We start from the raw sequence: 26113 nt of genomic DNA, 5'->3' as shown, positions 1-26113 counted from the left end.
AATATGCTCACTCAGTTTTGTGCTGCACATTGATAACTGCTTCTTAATTCTGCTCAAACGATGCTTTCCAAAGTGAACTGCTTACACTTTTCTGAGAAGAAATCATAACATATTCAATAACTTTTCTTAAATTACAAGAAGCAAGACAAAGCAATCAGATATTTTTAGCTTAATGTATTGATAAATGGAAATGTAAAACCAAGTGGATTGAAACAAGCTATATTTAAATTGTATTTAGGAATTTTACTGCATGCTATTTTCCTTCAGATGCAACTGCATAAATACAAAAGGAAGAGATAAAGCCATATAAAAATTCAAACTAAAGCTGATTGAAAAATAAGGGGCTTATAAGAAAACACACTCTTGGTACAGGGACGGTTCCTGTGTTCCATCAGAACCTTATTTTTTTCAGGAAATGCCATCACCAGCTGAAATCCAGAGACATATAAAGGGAGGAAAGCCTAGGGCAATATTTGAAAAGAAAGTTTCAGGGTGAGTAACAAAAGCTTTGTCCAGAAATTAAACCTTATTTGGGAACATATGAAGCCCCAGCGAGGGCTGGTGTGATGAGCAGGTGATCAGGGCAAGGCATCTGGGTGTACAATAAACAGGCTGAAGGAAAGCAGCCAGCATTTACCCAACAGTGGGAATTTGAGAAAAGACCTACAGACCCAGCCACATGAATCTCTACAGCTTGGACCCTGTTTTGAGGCCTGGAAAATTCAGATATGCTTTGTTGGTTATGTATAAAAAGAAAACATAACACATAATGAAGGGAAAGTGTGAAGCAAAGGCAGCACATGCATGATTTTTAACTCTTTCATCATCATTTGGATTTCCCCAAATCTCAGGGTCTTTTAGGGTGACAAACAAAGGGCTCTTCTGGCCTCCTGGCCTCTCATCCTCCCGTATTTCTCATGGCAATGAAAGCTGAAGTGCTATTGATTCTGAATGATTACTAAATTATTCATGTGGTCATACATGTCCAACAGCTGAGTTTAAAGACAGTCAGAATTAGGTATGTTGAACAAATTAAGATATTTGGAAAGACTAGAAACATAGCATGTGGGCATGAACAGATAATGTTATAACACTGCACAGCTGACCTGCCTGTTAAGCATAAGAAATAGAATTGAGTGCAGGAGTAGGAAGGAATGAGTTTAAATATTAAAGAGAGGCCAAAAAGACTCATTAAAACATGAACAATTTTTATTACACATTTGCTAGTAATCCAACCTACTTTTAATGAACAGATACAGCAAATTGCTGACAATGTTCAGTAAAATACAAAATACAATTTTTATGGCATTGATAGCAGTATTTTATAAAAGCAAGTCACTGTTGGTATGTTTTTGAATACAATCTTCATAATATTCAGAACAACACTCTTATAAAGCATTTCCTCATAGCTGAGGGCTATAGTAAAATCTGTATGAGTATTGCTTATGCGTGTGCAACTCTGAACTGTGATAAGTAGGAGCAGATATCAAACTGAACTATGCTAATTTATATCCACTGAAGGTCTGATCTAGAAACAACTCTCCTCACACCCTCCATGAATTCCCCATATTATTAATTTAATAATTGCACTTCTTCAGCAGTCTAAGCACATGAGGGTTTTTCAATGCACTTATGATAACACAAGTTGTATTCCAGCTATGACAGCCGTGCACAAGGTTCTCTCCCTTTTGGAGTTTGACTTGTCCTACAGTTCTTGGAGATCCTTGATTTCTTTTTCACAGGATCCGAGGCTGCAGAAAGCACTGACTTCTGGCCTGGGTTCTCCTCCTTACTTAGGCTCAGTCTCCTGTCAGTACTAGCAGAACAACCTGGCCTGATCTCCTCTTACCTGAAACAACAACCAATACTTATCAAACACTACACTTGCTTTTCATCTGTCAGCACTTTTCTTCTGCACGTGTTTTCCACCAAAGCCTTCCCCAGAGCTCTGAAGACCCTGTTTCTCTACCTCCACAGCTGCCGCCTTGCTCTGATTTCTCCCTGGATTTTGTCATTGCAGATCTCCCTGAAGAAAGTCACTGCTCAGAAAGTCACTGCCCTCTCACACACTTTCCCTCTCTTGCCTCATCCCACTGTTCCACAGTCCTTCCTTCAGAAGCAGCCACCAGCTGCTCCACCTCCTCATCCTCACTGTGTATGGGCAGGCTCCTGCCCCTCCTTCTCAAGAGGGTTTCTTATGGATTGCATTATGCCTTAATTACACATCAAAGTATTTGCATGACTCATGTGAAAGACGAGTGTTATTATTTTGTTTCGTAGACGATAGCTCAGTCAGCTGAATCCAGCACCATTTGGATTATGAATAGCACAACCATTAATACACTGTGCTATACGCTCCAACATACATTTTTTTTCCAAAACAAATATTACTTTATTTCTGGTCTGATGCTTCGTGTAATGACATACCAATTGTATAAGGAGTTTGTTTGGTGTTTTCAAACCTTGGGCATTTTCCCCACCAAAATTTGTATTGTGGCTGTGAAGATGGAGAGCGGCAGTTAGAAAGACTGCATTTTCATTGTCCTTTATTTTGCTAACCACTACAAAATTTTAAGCTTTTCTGCAAAAAGAAAATTTATGGTGCCCATAGAATCAAAACGAGTGTGCTGCTGACTGAGTGAGCATTTGATCAATGCATCACAGCAAAGCTAAAGAGACAGGCTGAACAAGAGGTACAAGGTTTTAAACCAAGGCAGTAACATTGTTATGCTTACTTTGTGAGGCACTATTTTATATAACAGATCCTAATTCCACTCTAGATGGATAACTACTGTGAATTATAATTTTATTTTCCACTTAGTGGAGCCTATTGACTTGGACCAGCTCTTGTCAGAGAACCAGTTTTGTAATAAAGGCAGTAAATTCTGATTTTGTGCTTGTTTGATAATTAATAGTGAGGTGTCAGCAGCAGGAAAAAATGAAAGTATTTTTTTTCCTCTGCAAGTTATAACAGATGGGTTGTAAGACAATGACTTTATGCTGAGTGTCTAAGGCATCTTTTACTAAAATGAGTTCAGCAACTCAGTGGAAGTTCTGCTCTGTTTGGGAAGGTATGCGTGCAAGGCACTCCTGTTGACCAAGCATCCTTGGCCCCAGGCATAAATATACAGATAGTTATTACACTGGCAAGGATTTTTCCCTCCCAGTGGAGGCACAGTTTTTTAGCAACAGCAATTTTCCCTTGTTGCTAAGACAGTGGCAAAAATAGGTGTCCATGGGTGTCAGTATACATGCTAGTTATAAATATATATAATAAATAGTCAGAAAAAAGAGGCACAGTAATGAAAATGCCGTGTAAACTTGACACTATTGAAGTATTTGTTTATCAACAGCTTCCAGTATTTAACAAGGATTAAAATACAAACAATAGCCTTGGCCCTAACTAAGCTAGAGCCACAGCCCTAACAGATGGCTGTGCCAGACAGGCTCTCAGCACAGAGCAGACCTGAGCACCTCACAGATGACGGCGTGGGAGCCCTCACGACAACCCACCGAGACCAGCAAGGGGAACTGCCGTGTGCAACCACGGAGCAGGGACGGAAACCACAATCCAGCCGAGTAGCTGTGTGCTCAGAGAACAAACACAAGGCTACCTCCTTTGAAGTGGCTTACAGACCTAAATAGAGGATTAGGCCCAAGATTTACTGAGATGCCAGAGGATGCTCGCATGTTTCACTCTTATGACTTCTGCTGGACCAAGTCTCCAAGGTCATCTGTACCAGAGCCAGGAGGTGAACCAAAGTGTCACTGTGACTTTGCCTTTAGGGTCAACTTCCAGCACAGATTCTGTGACCTGGATCTCCAAAAGGAGCTCCAACTGCAAAAAGTCATACTAGTTCAACCATCTCCCAGTCCAGGGGTTTCTGTACGTCCCATTTCAGAGTACTTGCGTCATTGTGACATGCCAAGTGTGCTAGCCATACTGACATTTCCTCTGATTATTCAGAAAAAAATAAATAGTTTGACAAATGGGAATGGCATGACCCATACTACAAATAGCTAACTGTGAAATTTCTATGGCTAACTGGCATCTGTTGTTAAAGTGACAAATGCATATTTGCCCTCTGTAGACCTTCCCACCTGTTACTCCATGGCCCATCACACCATTTATGTGCTGCTAACAAATGGAAAGGTGCTTCACTTTCAGGGTGACTGGGCTTTGTCAGAAAATGAAGGTATTATTTTATAAGTGAATTTGTTACCCTAGCGAAAATTAGGGCAGCAGAATCACAGGAGTTGTATTAAGGCTCATGCTACCTGCACCCATCTCCCCCAGGCTGCAGTAAAGAACCTTGAAGAGACGTCTTGACTTTGCAGCACTTCCAATCCTGTGTCATCCTCCCAGTGTCTTTCATCTCCTGTCCCTTCTTGCTCAGCCCTGTCACCCCAGGCTCTCCATTGCCCCTCCTCAGGACAAAGCTTCAGGTGTTTGTTTTTTTTCCTCTGATTCTGCCCACAGAGTACATCCACCACATAATGTCTGGGCATTATTTATGTGGTTGTATTCTCAACTCCAAGATCATCCAAGAAACCTGGCTACTGCATCTGACTGCAGTTCACTGCCTTCCAAGGGCATAAGATGCCCAGGTGATTCCTAGAAACTGCTGATATATGGAAGAGAGAATTTGAAAGAAGTAGGCTAACAGAAGTCAGTGTACTCTAAGGAGATTTCCTATAAACCACTAGCAATCAGGTTGGAGAGAGGGGGGAGAGAAGGAAGAGAGAGATGGGGGGAGGCAGGCAGGCAAGCTTGGTGACTTTCTTATTTATTTTCATCCTTTAAAAAAGAAAAAAATTTGCAAAACTAAAGAAGAAAATACTTAGAAGGCAAGGTTTCCATAGGAAAAAAAATATTTTATTTTTTTAAGAACAAATTCAGTTTGAAACAGACGTGGAATGTGATTTTCATAATTTTCATTTTCTGGGAACTAATTGCAATGTGGAACTAAAGCAGATTTCAAACTTATGACCGGCTAGTTTTAATACAGAATGAAACAAACAAACAAACAAAACCAAAAAATAAAATTAAAAAAAAAGATAAAGAAAGAAGAAATTATTTATAACTCAAGCATAATACTGTGTTACTTACAAACTGGACAAAGAAATTCTTAAATAAATATTCATGGTACACAATTTCAGCACAAATATGCGGCAATTTGGCAACCTTTTATATAATTTTTTCCTCAATACAGTGCAAAGGGGAATGACACTGCCTTTAAACAAGCTGTAGCTAAATACATTGCAAAATTCAAATTTTATACAAAACATCTTGCTCAGACTTTATAAAAAACCAACATTGCTCTATATACACAATCTGGTTAAGAAAAGCCTTTTTTATCTTGTTTTCATGTGGGTTTTTTAATTATTTAAAAATGTGAATAAGGCTACTGTAACACCCCAAATCCATATACAGTAACTCTGAACCTATTTACAGCATCTTCACTTAGACATGATGGTGCAAATTCCAATTTGGGTGACTAGGGATGATCATACAAGCAAGGCATTTACAGTAACTTTTCAAAGCTGGACCAACGTCAAAGAAAGGAACAGTTGGTAGATTGTCATAATTCTGCACCAGACACAAAACAGACGCACAGTACATTTTTTTTTTCAATTGGTTGCAGGTTGCTCTTGAGCAATTAGTCTGATTTTTTTTCACAGTTTAGTATATAACTAGAATGTAGCCAACTGATGAAGCATAGATATGATTTAATAAAAATAAGGATCAGTAAGCCCATCTTTTCCCTTCCCCTCCCCCAAAATAAAATCTTAATGACTTACAAGAGAACCTTGTATGGATGGATTCATAGAAAAGAAGGGTTGTTGAAAAGAATTACATATGTACTGTAGTTAGTCACCATGGTAACCTTCCACAGAACCATGGGTTGGAATTTTTTTTGTTTTTTGTTTCTCTCTTTTGGGCCAACATCCCAACATTATCTTCAGGTTCAGAAAACAAAGAGAGTGATCATTTCTATGACAGATATTTTTCTTTCTTTTTTTTTTCTTTTTTTTTCCTTGCAGGTGCTCACCAGAGGTCTGAGAACCCTAAAATGCTGTTGCTACATTTTCTTTCCCAATCAGAAAGCGAAGTGTTACCATAGTAACATGACTATGTTAGAAATGTCTATTTGCATAGCACATATAAAAGTAGAGGTTGTTTTTTTTTATTTCCTCCCTAGGGTGGGAGCTTAAGGGGAATAGCCATGCTAAAGAGAAAACTTTAACCTGAAACCCCCCTCTACGAACCTCAACAAAATCTACAGAACACATCAGCCTGTAAGGCAAGGGAAAACACAACACAGAAAATAAATGCCGGCACATCTTGTTGCTGTTAAATATGTGATGCAGTAACACTGAATTCCTGATATTTTGGACCTTATATTTTCTACTTTCCTCTTACAAGATGCTTTGGAATTTTTTTTTTAACTATGCTCCCACTGGTGGTTTAGGATAGCTGTTTTTTTTTTCCAGAAGTAGTTTATTTTTTTAAAAAATGTGCGCATATGCATACATATATATATACATACGTATGCATATATACTTATATATGTGTGTATATACATAGACACACACACACACATATATGGAAAATGATGACAAGTTAAGACTATGCAATTGCCGCAAATGAATTTCACATCTTCTGGTGTAGATTCTGTGCAATCTCAAAATATATATTAGTAAAAAAATCCAAACCAAAAGTAAGAAAGAATGAACAAAAGAAAAACTCTCACTTTATATCCCTCGTGTTCTATACACCTATTATAAATAAGACATATTTTCCTTCTCCATCTCAGTGTCATAATTTATTTTACCCTTACGGACTGCCAGGTTTGCCATATGTGCTTTAACTTTGCAAATGAGCACCAATGAACTGCTGTGTCAGTCAGTACCTACACTCACTGTGCAGGGACAGCACTACAATAAGCCAAAGTGCCAAAAGGGTCAGTCACAAAGAAATTCTGCCTTACTTTCAGAGATGAGCAAGGTTTTGTGGTTTGTTGTTTTGTTGTTTGTTTTCCCCACAACTTTATCAGTGATAGAATTATAGCTCATTTGACCCACTGGATTATAATCATCGTAGGCACTTGGCTCAGTTGTTTTCTTAAATGCTTTCCCTGTGTTTAGTATAATGTGATCATATAGCAGCTGAGTCTGCTTAAAAGTCATCCAAGGCAGACTACGTTTTTGCTACAGCTTCAAAGCTGTTTATTTTATTGCCAGTACCACAACAGCCCTGCCCTAATACATCCTCAGTGGCCTGCTATTGTCTTGTCTTCTCCAGGCTTGTTGACTTACTAACAATACCCCTTTGTTCTACTGTATTGAAGGTACTATTTTTTTCTGCACAGTGGTATTTGATAACCGTGAATTCCTTCAAATGCAGCCTTAATCCACTGCACATGTTATTGTGTTTCCTACTTGCCTCTTAAAACTTAGCATACCAAAGTGCTGTGCTACCTAAATGCATTTTTTTTTCTTCCCAGCTTCTATTTCTGAGGCAGCAATATTCAATTGCAACCTCAATCAGCCCTTCCCTCCACCACCCAGTCCTGCTCTTGACTTTGTTGACAGCCTAACTTTTTGGCTGGAAGGCTCCTTACTATCAAACACAATTTTTATAAATGCATTACCCATTCAAGTGAGGCTGCTGTAGCAGATGGATGGAGTGCGGATCTCCAAACATTAATGTTCCATTAGTGATTCAGGAGGTGGAGTGAAAGGAAATCTTATGTGAAGGATGGCAGAGCCCCGGATAACAGAAACAAATGGAACAGTGACGGACTAAAAGCAAGAGAACTTTAACAAGTCTTACTTAGACACCAAGGTCTGTGTGACAAATCCAGTACGCACTGAGAGAGACACACAAAAGTCAGAAGATTGCATTTCAAGCTTGATATATCCTAGAGCACCTTTCCAGGATGCCTAGAGCTATTAACATCCACGGATTGCTCCATCTTCCCTTGGCTTTTGTACATGCCTGAATGCCCACAGCACATGGCTTTGAGGATGATGAATGTAACAAGAGTACAGCAATCAGAATGGGCATCTTCTACAGAAAAGTCTTCCAGCTTTTAGTGAATACTTATTCACCGAGATAGGGATTCTACAGACTAGGTAAGCTGTCCAGCTCGCGTCGGTTCCTGGAGAAAGAGCTGTTGCCTTCTCCCCCCTGTGCTTAAGTCAATGCTAGCGCACAAGGCGTCATCACAAACCCCAACAGAAAGCATTTGACCAGTGAGTTTCCTCTACGACTCAACTGTACCACAGAGCTGGTTGTGTGTTCCTCAGACCTTGTAATAAATGTTTGCTGGACTCTGAGGAGGCATCTCTTGAACTATGTACACCGGATGTCCATAGTCGCCGCTGACTTTTTCATAGTGGGGGCAAAAGACACTGTCTGCAGTCCTTAGAGGAATGATAATGTCACTGGGCTCAGAACCATTGTTGTTGCCACTGCGTTTTGGGGTGGCTAATGTACTAAGTGATAGAGTTGTCGTGTGTTGCGGGGAATGCTTCCTGTGTCTTCTCCGGTACTTCAACAAAAGAACCACCAAAGTGATGATGATGACGATGAAAATGATGCACCCTGATGCAATCCCTGCAAATAAGGCCACCTCTGAACCCAGTATACTGGAATGCCCAGCCTTACTGCCATCTGTGCTAGATCCTGGAAAGAACGGAAATACAATAGACAAAAGTTATTGCCATCCTGTGACCCATTTACGTTGCTTAAAAATGTGTAGAGTAAGCAAGACTGGAAGAATTAACTGACAGCTAAACTTTGACAAACCAATTACCCTGTTAGATAGCTAAATGCAAACAGCCGAAGTCAGCAATCGATATAAAGCAAGACTTTGTGCCTGTTGGTCTCACTTTTGTGTTGCTCCCAAACCACCCTGTTTCATACATCATCATCCATCAGTGGCGAGAACTGTCACTGACAAGGCAGCCTTTGATGCGCACAGCATCTTTTAACAGATGCAGGCCAGCCCCAGGCACAAGAGAGGGGTGGGATAGGACCGGAAGGGAAAATAACACAGGGAAATGACAATTCTCAGAACAACTGGTACTGTTCAGAGCCACGCTGTTCCCTCTGCTATTTTATCTTTTGCATATTGATTTAAGTTAAACCATCCTTAGTGCCTCTTTACAGGGACTCCTCTTGCTTGGAAATGAAACTAAGGAGCTTGAGGCAGCATGGGAGACAGGCAGCATGGTTAGGGCATGTCTGTTAGTATTAACTTACATTTACTTAAAAGAAAACAACACCACGCATTTGGTAGTCAGGCAAAGCTCATGTGCTGAACAGCCTGTTGAATATTTGCTGCTTATCACACCATCACATTATGTGTCACAAAAATTACATGAATGCTCATTGACACTTTTTCACTTCTAAGTTTTAACATATTTCTCTCTCTTGATGTTCACTCACAATGAAAAAATGATACAGATGCTATATTCACATAATTGTTAACTCTTCCCACCAAAGCCTCTGCAGGATCAGCTGAAGCCACTCACTGTACCAAAGATTCACTAGCCCAGTAACTAAAGACACAGCTGGCAAGGAAAACTTGTGGCCTTTTTTGGGAAACCCAGAATCACCTGTCAGCAAAGGTTTGCTTTGTAACATTATTAATTACTGAATTTTCTTCTGGACAGCTTGAGTCTTAAGAGTTAGGTTTTCTCTTGTTCACCCTACGAGTGAAATGCATCTTGAAGATATTAGTTTTGATATTTGTATCCATTTATTTTGTTTAGATAATTATTAAAAAAAAAATAAAGCCCCAAAACTTTTCATTTAGTGGAAGACCAGCCATACATGTCTAGACTTCATATGGTCAGCTAAAACATCAGGACATTAATTATAGATGCCCTGAAATAAACTTTATAAATGGCTGTCAAGAAGCACTTGATAATGTATTATGCGGGAAGAGAAAGGGACTCGTTCATCTCCCAGAGTACTAACTGTGAGGCAGCACTGACCACTGTAAAGCTGCTTAGCAAATGCCCTATCCAGAAATTTTCCTGTAAACGAGAGACACTGTGACAAGACGTAATTAACTTCTACAGCAGAGTGGAAGAGAGGAGAGAGCAGCTGTTGCCATAACTTGCAGCTCCCACACACTATCCACCGGGGCAATCACAACTGGCTTTTGCCTCATCTCATGGTGAATACATTTGCTTTTCTGGCATGTTAATGGTAAAATTAAACACGTTTTTGGGGACAAAGGAGAAGACGCTCCAGGGCAAAGCCCCACCACACCTACCTGAGTGGTCCTTCACAAAGGGGCTGGTGGTGGAACTCTTCCCGTTGGTGCCAGCTTCCTGCTCGGGGCGCCTGGTGGGATCCGTGTACCGGGGCTGCCCTGCTGAGTTGGGATCTGGGGAGAGAAAAGAGGACTCATGCAGCTTTGGCACTTGATGGTATGGAGCCTCACAAGCTGCCTCTAGGTACCTCGTGAGACACAAATGGTTTAACAGAAGAACCTTTATGCAAAGGACTGGGAGATATAAGAACGTAATTTTCCTTTTAAAGCAAAATGGTTATATTAGTTATTTCAGGTTTAAATTGTGAGGCCATCTGCAGAAACTATAGGGTCTCCTGTAATTGGCAAGAAAAGCTTAGCAGATGACATTTCAGTTTAACTGAGGAAGTTGATTGACTACTAAACCAACTTCTACTTAGAAGAATAATTCTTTCTTCCTGCACAATAGGTTATCTATATGTGAAAAGAGACAATGAACAAAAACCTCTCTGTAATCAGAATTCATAACAAGCAAACTATAGAAATATTAGCTTCCCTCTTTTCATGTATTTTAAATAATTCTGAGCAGCAGAGTTGTGGCTTTTGTTTTTAAAATAAAAATAAAAATGACTGAAACACACTACTCCCAGGTGACCTTTCCTTCTAGGGATCTCTCCAATGAAGAGATCTTATTACACCAACCCTCCTTCTGTAGAAATCTGTCAGTAGCTGAGGAAGAGAAAATAGGCTGTGCTTTCAGACTATAAGGGAGGAATGACCACACTAGGCTCGACTGCCTCTCTGCTCTACACTGCTAAAAGAAGCCTGAAAACTAAAAAGGACATTGAGACCGATCAAAGTGATTTCATGAAACAGCAGATGGTCTTTACCTTGTCCAACTTTCATGAGGATCTTCATGGTTTTTGTCTGGCACACCCCTCCCTCCTGGTTATCCAGGCCCTCCAAAGACCCATTTGATGTTGCTGATTAAAAATAAAAGAAAAATAAATAAAAATAAAAATAAATAAAAATCAGGAAATCAACAGGCAAAGTGATGTGAATATGAGTGTCTGAAAGCAGGGATCTTTCAATCTACCAGGACCTGTTTTTGTTGCTTGGGCTGACCTATGGAAAGTTGTGAAATGTTGAAAGCCAAAGGAATGAATACACTGGTAAGCTGTACAATATATACAAATGGAGGAATGTGTTATCAAGGTTTCAAATTTACCCAGCAGCCTTTTATTTTCCTATGCACAATTGACTGACTGACTGACTTGGACAAAAACACACCATCTTGCTAAAAAGGTGATGGAGTCAGCTGAAAAGGAAGCTCTGGCAGGCTCAGAGGAGAAAAGCACTGAAAAAAAAATCACTCTTTTTTCCCCCCTCCCAACAATATCTTTATAATCACCACGTTACACCTGCTTCCTCTATTACAAATCTCCTGCTGGAATAAGTGAACGCATACAAAAGACCTAGGTGAAAGCTAAGATTCTGAACTGATTGGAAAACCATTTAATATTTTAAAGCACAATCTCACTTTTCCCAGCACTGAGGAGCCTCCATGGGGGCGGGTGGCAAAGGGGGGCACGCTCTACACTCCCAGGGAAACCTTTCAGCTCACACAAACAGCGGGCTGCTTTCCCCCGTGTCCGCATTGTCCTGCCTTATCTAGGTGCCGGCCGGAGCCACGCGATGCGGGCGCAGGCCGGCACTGCCGTGCCATGCTCCGCTCTCTTGGAGAACCCACAGGGCTGAATCACGGTGCATGGGCGCGCCGCTGCCGCCCCAGCCAGCTGCTGCTTGCAAACAGCTGCCGGCAAAGGGCTCGGCAGCTCCTCAGCAGCTGCTGCTGCAGCCACTGCACCGCACCGGGCCGCCGGCCACCGCGAGCGGGGCACGGCTGCAGACGGCGGGCTCGGGATTCCCCGTGCAGGGAATGCACCGGGGGCTCGCCTGCCCTGCCACTTCTTGGAGTTGTTCATCTGAGGCCCAAAATAAACTTATGAGGGGGCGCACTGGGCCGCCAACCGGAGAAAACAAATGGAAAATGGGATGTCAGGGAGCTCGCTGCTTGGCTTGGCGCGGTGGTGAAGTGCTTAAGCAGCACATGCCTCCCTCTGCCCCTCTCCTTTCAGCCTGTGGGCTTTACACTCTTCAGGTCTTTGTTTTTAATTCTCGCTCCTTCTCTTTCACCTTCCTTGGGGATTTTCTTTCAAATGCAGTCTATGTATATTTCCTTTTTCCTTCACAATGTCTTCCTACCCCCATGGCAGTATTTTTCTTGCTCTAATCTTCTCTCTAGCCGTAAAGATATAAACCCCATACTGCTGAACCCTGCTTCCTAGCCTTTGATCTGAGTCTTGTTTTTGTTCCACTTCTGCCTCTTTTGTGACCAACTCGAATTACAGCCACCATACAAACTTCCCAAACTGTGCTTTCTTTTCCTAAAACTCCCCTCTCCTAATACGTGGTCCCTCCCAGTTCCTCCTCTTGTTCCCTCCCCCCGTAAAAACATGACAATAGCTGTATGGCAAAAAGACTTTTCAAAATACAAAAGAGCACGTTGAGTAATTTAAGATAAAAGCTGATCTGAAATGTGTCACTGCATTGCCAGGCTTGGAAAATAATGGAGACATATAGTTTTGTTTTCTTTTGGTTTTTTTTTTTTCCAGAGGGGAAAAAAAAAATCAATACCAAGTACCCATCCTGGACATAAATCAAACGTGTCTTTGCTGAAAGTGTTTTTTATGATCTATTTGCCAATGTACCAGCACAAGGACACAGAGAAAAAATGCAGTAAATAGAAATACCAAAGCTGAGCACCAACAGAATGTACAAATAATAAACACTGACTCTGTCTTGTGGTTTTGTTATTTGATTCTTTTTTTAATCGAGCCAAAGGGAATCACATCTCCTTAAACACCTTCTACTTCATTTTAATTGACTAGAATGCTGCTTCTTCTAAACCAATGCCTTTTTATTCTTTAAAGGCCTATCCACTTAACCCATGGAGCAGGAGACCTCAACAGGATGCAGAGGATGCAGTCTGACCTCAGCACAGAATAAGAAAGTAAGTTGAAAAAAAAGAATGCAAAAATTACTTCAAATACAGTCTCCAAATGGGAAGACCCAGATGTACAATGAGTCTGGTTGTGTGCCTATGCCAGTGCAATCCGCCTCGCCTGCTTGCTAAAAGAATGCTTTCAGAGCTTTGATGTCAGATGAATGAATTTGCAGAAGTATTCACTTTTTCCACAGTTCTTCAAGGGATTTTAGGAAAGCCTATGATGTAGCTCAGAGTACAGACTGCTACGTCCTGAGGAACAGGGAATTTTCAAAGAGAAGCATTTCAGTGACAAAGCAAGTTTCCTTCTCAGCCTTTCTTGTAATTAAACTGACAATTACCCAAGGCCACTGGAGGAAATTATTTTTTGAAATTCATTAAGACTACCGAAATACAACCTTGCATATCCCTAGTGTACCAGGAAGAAAGTGGGTAGCTTTAAACACATCGTTTTAAGCTTTGAAAAGCTTCACTGAGAAAAAGAAGTAATCTGGGACAGCAGAGAAAACACAGTTTCATACTGCTAATGCCCCTTGACAGTGCAGTGTGCAGAAGTCAAACAAGGGAGTGAGTACAAAATATTCCTCAAACACTTGCTGCAGCCCTTCTATATTGATTTCCAAATGAAAATTACACCCACTGTCATTTTAGCTCCTCCACTGCATCCACACCTCTGTGGGAAAGTGACCCAGAACTTGCAGCTCTGCTCACACTGAAAGGGTATTAAAAAAAAAAAAAGTGCCCCCGATAGGAGTTTTGGGTTTAAACACAAATGTAACACAAGTTTCTGGTACCCAAAATGGAAATGTTATCCTCCAGTGTGTTTATATAATCAGATTTTAAACTTTCTATCCAATTTATTCTTATATGCATATATATATATATATATATATATATATAAGAACAAGGTTTTTTTACATTTTGGTCTAAATATGGATTTATTTTAAAGTCAACTGCTCAGATGAGTTACCATACAAAGCCCTCTGCTAAGAAGACTAAATACTTAAATATTAACATTAATAAGCATAATGATTAATATGAAGTTTCTCATTAGTATGTTCTCAGGATCCCACACTTCACTTTCTATTAATATAGCAGTACATAGGAAAGTAGAAGTAAGTAAAATGCTGCTAAACAGGTAGCAAAATATTTTTAAATCTTTTGATGGTTAAGTACCTCTGATTTTACCTGTCCTGCTCCACTGGTGTCAACTGCAAAACTAATAATTACAGCCAAAACCACATTAAATTATCCAACAGTTTGTCTATACCTAAAAAACCCCATATATAATTGTACTAAAATCTCTACTAATTTGAAGTCTTTCTAACAAAATTTTAATAACTTATAGGCCATTTTTACAGTAGTTTATCAGACACTGTCTGTCTGCATTCCTTGAATACAACGCCAGCTGCCATTTTATATGGAATGCAAGTTTAGCTTTTCAACATTCAGAAAACACTTATCTGTTATGAAATTATGGTTTAAGAGTCTTGCTGATACATACTTACTTTAGAGAAGCTAGTATACATTTGCAGGTTCATAACACACTACTTTAACATCTCCTCCATACACATGGGAGAAATTAAATTATTCAGACCAAAAAATCTCATTTTGATCTGCCTCCCCCTCTTTGAAATACATGAACTGTATAAAAACAAACAACCCCCCCAACAAAACAAACAAATAAACAAAAAAGGCTGGAACTCATGTAAATCAATGTATAATGTTTTACATTTATTTGCTTTTAAAACTCCACAAGTGCTGTTTATTGTACAAAGTGCATTAGTCATAAATGCAGAGGCAGGGAGTCAGTGAGCACAGCAGAGTCAGCTGACAAGAACAGTTCCTGGCTATGATTCTTATACAGTCCCCATGGAGAGGAAGTAATATTACATTTTAATATGTCTTCATTTGATTGTTATTACTCTGCCTCCCAGGAGGCCATGCCACTGCATGGATCATGGCTGTTTTCAACCTACCAGGTTGGTAACATTGCTCTAATCAGACAGAGAATTAAGCTGCTGGATTTGTGCCTGTATATAGCTTTTCATTCACAAAGAGATTAGAAATGAAGGCACAGTCACAAAAATTCAACTTCCTTCACTCCTAAAAAACACACATTAGTTACAAAATGAAAAAAATGCCATCACAATGACTTAAAACGGCAGCAGACAAAAATCTCAGCCTTTTAATTCTGCTACACTTATTACCCACAGTTTCATGTTTTAGGATTATGAAAAACATTACCTATTTGCAAATTAAATTACATATGCTTTGAACCAACACAACTTTAAAACACATCTATTTCTAGAGCTTGAACATGAAATGGACTACATAGCTGATGAGAGAAACGATCATTGTATTTAATTTTCCTGTGAAAACTAAATGGACCTTAAACCACAGACTATAGGAATAAATGAGTGATGTCAACTGATGGGCAAGGGCAAAATTGATTTTGTCCCTCCTTAGTGTGCTGGACAAAAAAAAGTCATTTGGCAATATAATAAAGACACATCTCTGATAAGGTCATGAAGAATTAATTGCTGCTGATGTGGATCTTTTAATAGCAAATTGAGAATTACAAGTTTTTTAGGGGCAGATCAGTAGTATCCAATAGTAGTGATTTTCACAGTTTTTGTTCATCAAATACTGCTTGAATACTGCATCAGAAAATAAATTTCTCAAAATCAGAATAAAATTAAATCAAATCAAACTGCCCATTTCCACTTTTCCCCTGCTGTGCTTAGAAAAAGAATGAAAAAAACAGCAAAAATCCACACAAGCTTTAGATCCAACAGCAGTAAGAAGTTATTCTTAAAGCAAAGTTGCACTCCATCTCACATGCTCTCTCAGGATTACTAAATACATGAAAAGTTTTTGAGAGTTTTTTATTTTATCAAGTAATAGAACACTATTTTGGCCAGGCATGCTCTGACTGCTTTCATCTGCTTTTGGTCCTTTTAATGATGTTCTTTAGTAAAGCTCTGAATAAATAATTCTTCTTTTCCATAAATTTAGATAATTTATGGGAGAGGTTTCAGAACACCAGAAATCACACACTGCAAAACCACAAATCACTGATCACAACAGGGAAGTTGTTTCGAAACAACCCACAGACAAAAGAACAAGATAGCTGAGAGAATAGAAAGTGTTTTAATTGAATGAAATTTAATTCTGCCCCCCAGTAACAATGCCAGATCTGCATGGACATCTGAAACAACAAAATTGTTCAGGCCTCTCACCAAAGAACAGGTAAACTTGGCATACATTACTCTGGGTGAGCTGAAAAATATTTAGAGAGAAGAGAAATATGCTAGTTTCAAATACTAGCAACTAATGCTTTCCCTTCTCTTGTAGTGATGAAAAGATTGACACTGAAACCTTCACTTTTTAAAAAAAAATTAAACTGTCTTCTGAAGTTTAACCGTCAGCAGTCCCAAACCTGTAAGTACTAAAACCATGAGTACGAAAACGTAAATGCATTATGAACAGTTGAATGGAATGCTGTTATGTGTTGACTGTTTTTTATCAGCAGACAATAAAATCAAAACTTTCTACCTATCTTCTAGAGACAAAGAAATGATAACCCAAAAACCCCAACAAATAAAAAACCTGCTGAATTTGCCCAATTTAATTTAGGACTCCAAGACTGTAATGAAAAATGTATAAAAGCAGCTTACCAATAATTTTGTTTTTTTCTAAAGTCTGTTTTTTTAATTTGCAAAGGCAAGGTGGCAGAATTTTGAGGAGTTTCTCAGCCTAAAAACCTCTCATTCTGCCTTATTCCACACATTGTTTCAAATTGAGATAGATTTTTTTTCCCTTAAAGTAGGGCTCATGGAGTGTTTATAAATACTCCTGATGCCAGTCTTTTTTCCCCTCTATACATATGTGAGGCAAAACTTCAATAAGAGGCAAAGGACAAGAATTCTCTATTCTTTTCACTTTACATTCTTGCTTTTTAAATTAAGTCCTAAACTGCATGTCTCAGGATTTATATATAAACAGGATCCACAAATTATATTCTCTACAGCAAGTAGGCAGCAATGCCCTCTCTATTCAAGCTAAAACCAGAACAAAATAAAGCAAAATAAAGAACAGGCCACTTTTTGCCAGGAAGAAGCAAAGGCTCTGCAGCAAAACTTTTAATTCACTTTTCTAACCACTGCTCTGAAATGTGTCTTGTCCTACTGTGAATAGCACGACCTGAGGTACTTTAGATGGGACTCATGATACAAGGGTATTTGTATAATTTCCCCATAAAAGTCTCCACTTGTATTCATATGTTAAGAGAGGGACAGATTCTATTCCCGTTTCAATGTTTTTTTGAGGGTGCAATGCAGACGACACAATCGGGACAGAGCCAATCCATTTTGTATTGTAATATACTTTGGTATATACCAGCTGTATGATTCCAGGGACATCTCTGGAAATCCACAGACTCTCCTTCCCACATCTCATGCCATCCAACAGCACAAAACTGGGAGAGAGTTGTAAAGTTTCCTACAATCAGAATTATTTTATTAATTCCAGGGAGGCATGGCACCAAGTAAGAAAAATATACGCGGTAAAAAAAAAAAAAAAAGCTGCTTATGTCAACAAAGTCCTTCCATAAAGGGAAAAAGAGACAGTGAGAGAGCCAGAAAATATAAATAAAAGCTGTGAATTCTGACTGGTTACTGCTGCCTATCATTTTAAAAACACCACCACTTTCTCACTGAGTTAAGGAATACCACAGCTGAAGTGTACTGAACAGTAAACTATTTGCTGAATTATTATCCATTACTGAAGGTCACAGGTTCCACCCACCCACAACAAAATCCTACTTGCTTTACTGCTGTCAAGTGCACTGCACCTTTCCAAAACTCCCTGGGAATGATTTAGAGATTACATAAAAACAAACCAGAATAGCATCTCAATACTGCACCACTATGAACGACGAGTCTTTCGTTACAGTTAAGCATTTCTAAAAGAATTTCAGTTCTATATTTCACATACTCTGAGAAATGTTGTCAGATAATGATCCACTGCACACATGGTTGCTTCTAGTTTACATAAACAAATTATATATTTGTGAGTGCTGAAGTAACTGTGGCAGATGTAAGCCCACTAATTATGATGTATTTAGTGTATACCCAAAAGTATGCATCTAAAACAGATTACTAGTTAGTTGACTTCACCATTCACAAACAGGTATTTTACGCAAATTTATCCTCTCTCCCAGCATGCTACTGAGAAAAGCTTCTCATGGATGGGGAGAAGTGTCTCCCAGTACCACAGCAAGCTTTGCTTAACAGTTCAGCTGAACAGAACTAATAGAATTAGTTAGCATTCAAGTTACACTGATTGTTGCTAATGACAAGAGGGCTTGCTGGAAACAAAAGCAGAAGCTTTAGCATTAAATGAGGACCTGCTTACTGTATCATACAAATTCAACCTTACTCTACAAGGATGTTCACCTGCCTTGAAAATCTCTGGTTTTTGTCTGTGGCACTTGGATAAGAAAGGGTTATAGTGAAAGTTCATATTAAATAAATAACAAACCTCTTGCTCAGTCTACTGTCACTAATTGCATGCAATGATATTAATGACCCAGTAATTGCTATACGAGTAGCACTGAAGTGGAAAACATCATTTTGAGGCAGAGTTCATCTCTAGGTGGTAGGACTTCACCAGTGACTGAGTTAATGCCTAGTGACAGTTTAGAATATAACACTACAGATGAGAAAATGTGCCAGTCTCACGGTTATAACAGTTTAGATGGACATGATGTTATTTGCTTTGACCACACAGAGTCTAGGAGTAACCCCAATAAAGTACCACAGTCAGACTTTGCCCTGTAGATGAACCTCATTCCTTTCAGGGGAGATGCTGTGTACTATAACAATCCAGAGCAATTTTCCACATGTTTGCTTCAATAAAAGAATACCTTCATCTCCTGCTTTTACATGTAGCACAACAAAAGTGTGCTTTATTGCAGAACACAAAAAGCTATTTACATCATCTAACTATCCTTCAGCAACACAGAGTTTGGCACCTTAGTGCTGAGATCAATTATGATACTATTGGATGACTGTACACTTGGCAAAGATGATCAGAAGTTAAGCACTGTTTTGACTGGAGTATGCTTATGTTTGTGTTTAGAGCTGTAAAATACCCACAAAGTAAACCTTAATGAGGGAACACTGCAGAAATTAAGCAATCTGAGTTTCCACGGTTCTGCAGGATCTCGTGTTCAAATACTTGCTATTAAGAAATTAAGAGGTTTAGCTTCTTTAGAAATTATCACATAGGCACATCTTGACTCATTTTAAGGAGCTCCAGTGGGATATGCTAGTTCTGCCAGTGTTTGGAATTTTGGAAAGTCACAACTAGACTGGCGAACTGATACTTTTAATACTTATGTTTACAGAGTTTTTAGAAGTTACTTTAGTAGTTATACTTATGTTCACGGGGTTTTAGCAGTATAACATTATTTAGTTGTTTGGGGTTTTTCTCTTGTTGCAATGAAAATTATTTTGCTAATGTCTTGACTCTGCTAGTGAACCTGCTGTGGCAGCCTCTGGATGGCATGTGGAATCAACTTTCAGCAAAGGCTGGGGCCAAACACACGGAAAGCAACTCTGCAAAAAAGCCTCAAGGGTCCTGGAGTACACCAAGTTAACCATGAGGCAGCAACCTCGTGGCAAAGGAAGCCAGCAGCTCTTGGGCTGGATCTGTAAGGGGCAGCTGGTCTGGGGAGGGGAGCCTTCCAGCCCACTCTGACCTGCAGAGATGTGTGCAGTCACAGGCTCCTCAACACCAGACAGATGTGCCCTCACAGGAGCAAGTGCAGTAAACGCTCACGGAGATGATGAAGGAACGGGAGCACCTGCGCAGGAGGAGGGGCTGCATCCTTGGGGATCCTCAAAACTCAGCTGGACACAGCTCTGGGCAACTGCCTGCAGGTGGGCCTGCTCCAGCAAAGGTTTGAGCAGGGGGTTAGATGAGCTCCAGAGGTGCCATCCAAACCAATCCATTCTGGGATTCTGCAATCAGCTGGGTTGTTGTGGTCTAATGCATTTATGTGCTAACATGAAATACTTGAAAAACAGATAATTTTAAGTTTTCCTGCCAGGATCTGGATTCAGAGCTCTGTTTCTCTCTCACAGCAGCCCAGTGAGCACATAAGGACTACTCTGCTGCTGCAGTTTAGTGATTTTTGCTGTCTTCATCTACCAAATAGAAAACAGATAAATCATGCTAACAAAGATCTAAACATGCTTTTAAAAACCAGCCTTATCAGCTTAATACGGACTCTTCTCCAAGAACAGCTAAGACTACCTTAAGCCTACTCCTGCTTTTACTTCCAGAAAAATTTGCTTTATTTCCTTGGGACTGAAAAAAGAAACTGGAAGACTGCCCATTAGGGCTTAGTTTTATAGTCTGATTTATCAGAAATAAATCCTGAAATATTCTTCATCCAAGGTTTCCAGGATGGACTGAAGTCAGGAAAGAAAATCCAATTTGACATTTAACCCTGGTTTTCAACCATTCCAGTCTTTTGTTTTAGCTAATGCAGTTTTCAGACAAAAGTACATTTCCCTCCATTGCAGCTACATAAAGACTTTAATGAGACAAACAATTTCAAGTCTTTAAAATGAGTTTCATTAAAGTCTTTATAAATCCTTATGCAGCTCCTCATCTTTAATTTTAGGACTTCAAATACTGCAATATGTAACACATATGATACAAGCAACTGTATAAAGTAAAGAATAATCATTCCACTTGATGAGCTACATGATCATCACCCAACTTATAAACAAAACAGAAATTAAATGTGTGTAGTGTGGTAGTGCACTCCCAAGTTTCAGTTTAGACAGAGACTTTCTTCATAGCATGGCACATCTTTCCAATACACAACATCCCCCTGATTTAAACAGTTACTCATATCCTGAATATAAAGGATAAAATACACACTCAGCACATTCTTTTTCTGCATGTAGTCCTGTTAAGGATGTTTATGCAAATCTAAGAACATACACATTTTGGAGAAGATCAGGGTTTAAGCTTTTTTTTTTTTTGCACTACAAATGCAACATACATAAAGATTTCTAAGGGAGAATGCTGTATCCTTCTTTGTGAATGTATTGTATTTCCCGTATTTATAAACTGCTTCTGAGGAACTATGAAAGCGAGATACGCAAATAGCAACTAAAACTATTAAACAGCTTCTTATGAAATTTTAAAATCTGTTACATCCATGAGTATTTCCTGAATAATTTTTTCTTCCAGTCTGAACAATTATTCTTCATTTTCATCTGATTCCATATGTATTCAGAATACTTGCGGGGGTGTGGGGGAAGATAACTGTATTTTTTTCACAACATGCCATCAATTAAAAAACTGAGAATTCCTATCTTTCCTTTCCCTCCCTTAGGAACAGAGACATAATAACAGATTTCCTGCTGAACTATCTCTGTCTACTTTAAAGGAGATAAACGACTGGTATTGCCTAGGTAATGGCACCGAATATGAACAAAGTCCATCAATATAAAATGGCCTTATTCTCTTACAAGACCTGTGTGGTCTGGGTCAAAACCCCAAAGGACCACGACTCCATTAATCCTGCAGGCCTTAGACTCTGTTAGAAATCTGAAGCTGCACAGACAGTGATTTTTCTCTCTAATAATATTATTTGTATAAGCTGTATTTATATTTCATTCAACAAGGGCTAAGTGGTATTGCTGATACATCCCTTAAAAGACTCTTCAGCAAAGTCAAAGACTGACCTCTGGATATCATTTTACACAAGGAGAAATTATTTATCTAATTTTCTGAGGAAGGAGAAGGAAAGGAAAGAAAAAAGTGATCTTTGTGCAAACGGAATCAGAGTGACTATTATTGCACTGGCTTTCATTAACACCATCACCGCCACCACAAAAAAAAAAAAAAAAGCCCCAAACCACAGACTCTTTAACAGAAACCAGGAAAAATGTCTTTGCTGCAAAAAATAAAGGGACTGAATTTCTGAAACAGTATTTGTTCCTGTTTTGGTTAGTTTGGCATTAACAAAGGAAAACCTGTTTACTGTACCCTTTTGGGCAGCTTTTACTAGGTGATTTGGAGCTTGCAGGGGACTGCAGGCTGAAATCTGCCTCAGAATTTCAGAATTTTTCAGAATGTCCGGCCAGACAGATTAGCCAGCACTTAAACTGGTCAGAATACTAAAATAACATTTTAATGTAAATCTGTTTGGCCATGCAAAGAGATTTATTCTTCCCAGCTGGGCCATATTTCAGGGCACAATCTATATTGTCCTTTAATATGTTCTTCCTCAGACAGTTATTGCCCTTTAATTGCAACAGAATGACAAAGTGAAAACATAAAAAGCCTTGTGATTTTTTTTCAAACACAGCTAATGCTAAAGTTTCAGAATGACCGTTTTGATTTTAAAAGCCACAGTACTATTAAAGCAGTTATCCAAAATATAGTGCTACTAGCCAGTATAAACCTTTAAATCAGCCAGGGATCAAATATATATAAATATAAGTTTTTTAATTTAAGCCAGAAGCCAATTATGCAAGTGGGTCATTTGAAAAAAAGTTGACAAAAAAACATTTAAGGAAAGCTGCATATTCAATTTTGCCAACGTCAAAGCCAATGAGCATCATTAGCTCAGCAAGCCAGCTAATGAGGCCCAGGCAGAGCAAGCCTTATAGAGGAATCTTTCAGAGAGCCACTCTGTAGCCCCTTCCCAAGTCCCAAGTCACTCTACTACAAATTTGGAACAGGTGAAGCCTTCATTGCAGGTGACTTATTTTTTAATGTTGATGATGTCAGCCCATAAACTTCACTTATGCAAAAGAAGAGATGAAATATGTGCTTGCTTGGCCAAAGCACCTGAGGAGCCTGACGGTGGCCTGGGGGCAGGCGGCACTGCTCCCTCCCCTGCGGCACAGCTCCCCACAGCCTTCCTTCCTTGCTTCCCCCAGAGCTCCCCCAGCACAAACCCAGCGTAGCACCAGCTGCTCCAGGCTCTCTGACTAAAGGCCAAGTTTACTGGGAAGGGCTCAGGATGACTCCTGTACACCAAGAGTAAACATCTTTGGTATATGAAATGCACTTGAACTCTGCTAATGCATCTCTCTCACAAACAAGAAGAATCTGCATCTGAGAGGGGTACTGAACCAGTGACACCATGACCCAAGTACTTGCAGATCAAGTACTGAGTACCTCCTCAGTAGAAAGAATATACTCACTGCTTTGTCTGGGCAATTCATAACAGCAGAAAATTATTTCCTAACCATGCAAAGACATAAAAAGACTTTTAATGCAAACATCAGAGTTGCAAATCTTCACACCCTTCTGCTGAAATTTGCCCTTTACGTAGATATTTATGTTGTAGAGCATGATGTATCTTCTTCCTTGATGCATGTGATTAAGGACTTCCTTAGAGACTTATGTTAGCTAAATGGTCACATATTTTAGGATAATCAAACATTAATACTTCTGAGATCTCAAGTACATTTGACCTTCTCCAGTTCTGCTGAAAAGAAATCAGGTAACTGTAGGAAAATGAATCTATTCATTTCCCAGGAACGAAAAATTGATGATAGCAAAGAAGAGAAAAGCAAGGACACTCTGTTACATCATTTATTCACGTTCACAATCCCATTTAGTATCGTCTTTCCAATTACTGCTGTTCATAGAATTAACTCTTTGGATACTGATAGTCATATTGAGGAATATCTTGCCAAGAAATGAGTTACCTTTTTTTTAAAGTACCACTAAATGTGAAAACAGATATGAGAAACCCACACTTTTACTTTTTAAAAAACTGGGAATTGTGAAATGAGAAGATTTTATATGCCTAGGCTTAGGGAAGCACTCAACAGAAAAGATCTCCTTCTGCTATACTTTTCATGAATACATCTGGAGGATATAAAAATTATGGCTTGAAGAACTCCTGTGCAATCATATGTCTCTAAAGGCTGCTTCATCCTGTGTTGCAATTCCCCATCCCAAAATGACTAACCTCCTAATATGAATAGAGATTTTACTGTTTAATACAGCTCCACCAACCACATACTATTACCTTAGAAAAACAAACCCTGTTTTCAAAAAATGGCAAGATGATAAAGGTGCGTGGCGATGCACAAAACATTTAAAGGGCTGACAAGAGCCTGCCAGCATAAACAGCGTGAGATCAGGCTGTAGGCGCAGCCACAGCAGGCGCTGCAAAGATGCTGAGCTCAGTGCGCTCTTGTGTTGGGTTTGTTTGATGCCACTTAGTTGAGGGAATGCAAGATCCTAAAATACTTTAAAATCAAAAGCTGGCAAATGAAATGCATCACTGCCTTCATTTCACAGCTTTTGCGCCCCTCAAAAAAAACCCAACAAAACAAACAAGGCAAAACAGAGGGACGGAAGGAAGGACGGAAGGAAGGACGGAAGGAAGGACGGAAGGAAGGACGGAAGGACGGAAGGAAGGAAGGAAGGAAGGAAAAGAAAGAATTACAGGTCTGTGAATAGGAATGCATGCAAACAATTCAAAGCCTGATTTGCATGCATGACTAAGATGCATTTTATTACTTATAAAAATGACAGCAACTGTCCCGACTACCAGAACTTGCACAGACAAGGCTGTGTCATGAGCTTTTGAATACAAACTAATAAAACCCTATCTAGCTCCAGTACTCTCTAAAATGGTGTCCTAGCTGAGCACTGGCCTACTTTTCTATGCCTCTTAGTGCTTCTGAGACCAGCATCACTGAGTTTATTGTTTTCTCCTTGAATGACAGGAAGGTGAGGGTTTTAGCTTTAGGATGGCTGGGTTTTCAAGGGTGGGGTGCTTTTTTGTCCAGCCTATTAAAATGTATGGGTACCCTTGCTGAAGCTCAGTCAGTATGCTAGAGTGATAAGTTAGCCATTTGTTTATGCCACAATGAGTAGGAAAAATAATACCCTGAGGCACTCCAGTATTACTGCTAGGGCAGTGTGATTTTTGAGGCATTAGACTGAAGGCTGAGTAAGTTCTTTCAACCAAGTTATGCTGTAATCTTCCAGGAAATGCAATGTCTATTATGTCTTATTGCTATAATGAAATAATTATACCAAACTAATGAAAATGAGATGTACTTAATAATTCTCTGGGTAAATCCATGACATAGATATGACAGAACTGACAGTGCATCAGAAAGCTCCATTTGTGCCCATAATTTTCAGGTAATAATTATAACAGTGCCATTTGTTCCACTACAGTTGGTCTTCTGTGGATGTTTTTAAAAGCAGCACTAAATAATGAGCACATTTCCTCATTTAAGCCAAATATTTGAGCATGGTCATTTCTATGCTACACATTTTCACAGGAGTTACTATCTCTCTATGCTACTAACTATCTCTCAACAAGTAATTTTCTTGCTTTCACCCTAGTAAATATCTCACTGTATTTCAGTGGGAAGTTTGTCAAAGTTAATATTGTTTAAGTGGGATCACATTTTTATATACTCCCCAGCTAAACAGAGAAAGTGCCCATATTTAGCAGTCTTTAAAACAAAAAAATGGTGATTTGTATCTCCTGTAACTCTTACTTAATAATTTCTAAAACTAGTAATTAATATTAATAATGCAGTGAATTCTTACTTTAGCTGCTGTGACATACAACCTTGTTTTATACATTACCATGTACTATTATGGATATTACTGGGAAGTGAGCATTAATTTATATTGAATTAATTTCCATTTCCATTTCAAAAGTACTTGATCAGAGCGCTTTTTAAAAGTGCCAATATTT

The 26113-nt window shown here is 39.2% G+C and overlaps 1 protein-coding gene across 1 annotated transcript in view; it reads right to left on the bottom strand.

The window, feature by feature from the left end:
• Nucleotides 1–3443: 3443 nt before the first annotated feature.
• EFNB2 (ephrin B2) overlaps nt 3444–26113 on the bottom strand; it is a 46688-nt gene continuing 24018 nt past the window's right edge. The window contains exons 3-5 of the mRNA XM_058045838.1: nt 11162–11254; nt 10293–10406; nt 3444–8692 (exon numbers count right to left, since the gene is read on the bottom strand). Coding sequence (XP_057901821.1) covers nt 8310–8692; nt 10293–10406; nt 11162–11254 — 590 coding nt within the window. The 3' untranslated portion in view covers nt 3444–8309. The remainder of the gene's footprint in view (nt 8693–10292; nt 10407–11161; nt 11255–26113) is intronic.

The sequence above is a fragment of the Melospiza georgiana genome, chromosome 2 (genome assembly GCF_028018845.1).
Source record: "Melospiza georgiana isolate bMelGeo1 chromosome 2, bMelGeo1.pri, whole genome shotgun sequence".
NCBI classification, from domain to species: domain Eukaryota; kingdom Metazoa; phylum Chordata; class Aves; order Passeriformes; family Passerellidae; genus Melospiza; species Melospiza georgiana.
This window is presented reverse-complemented; position numbering and strand designations above follow the sequence as displayed.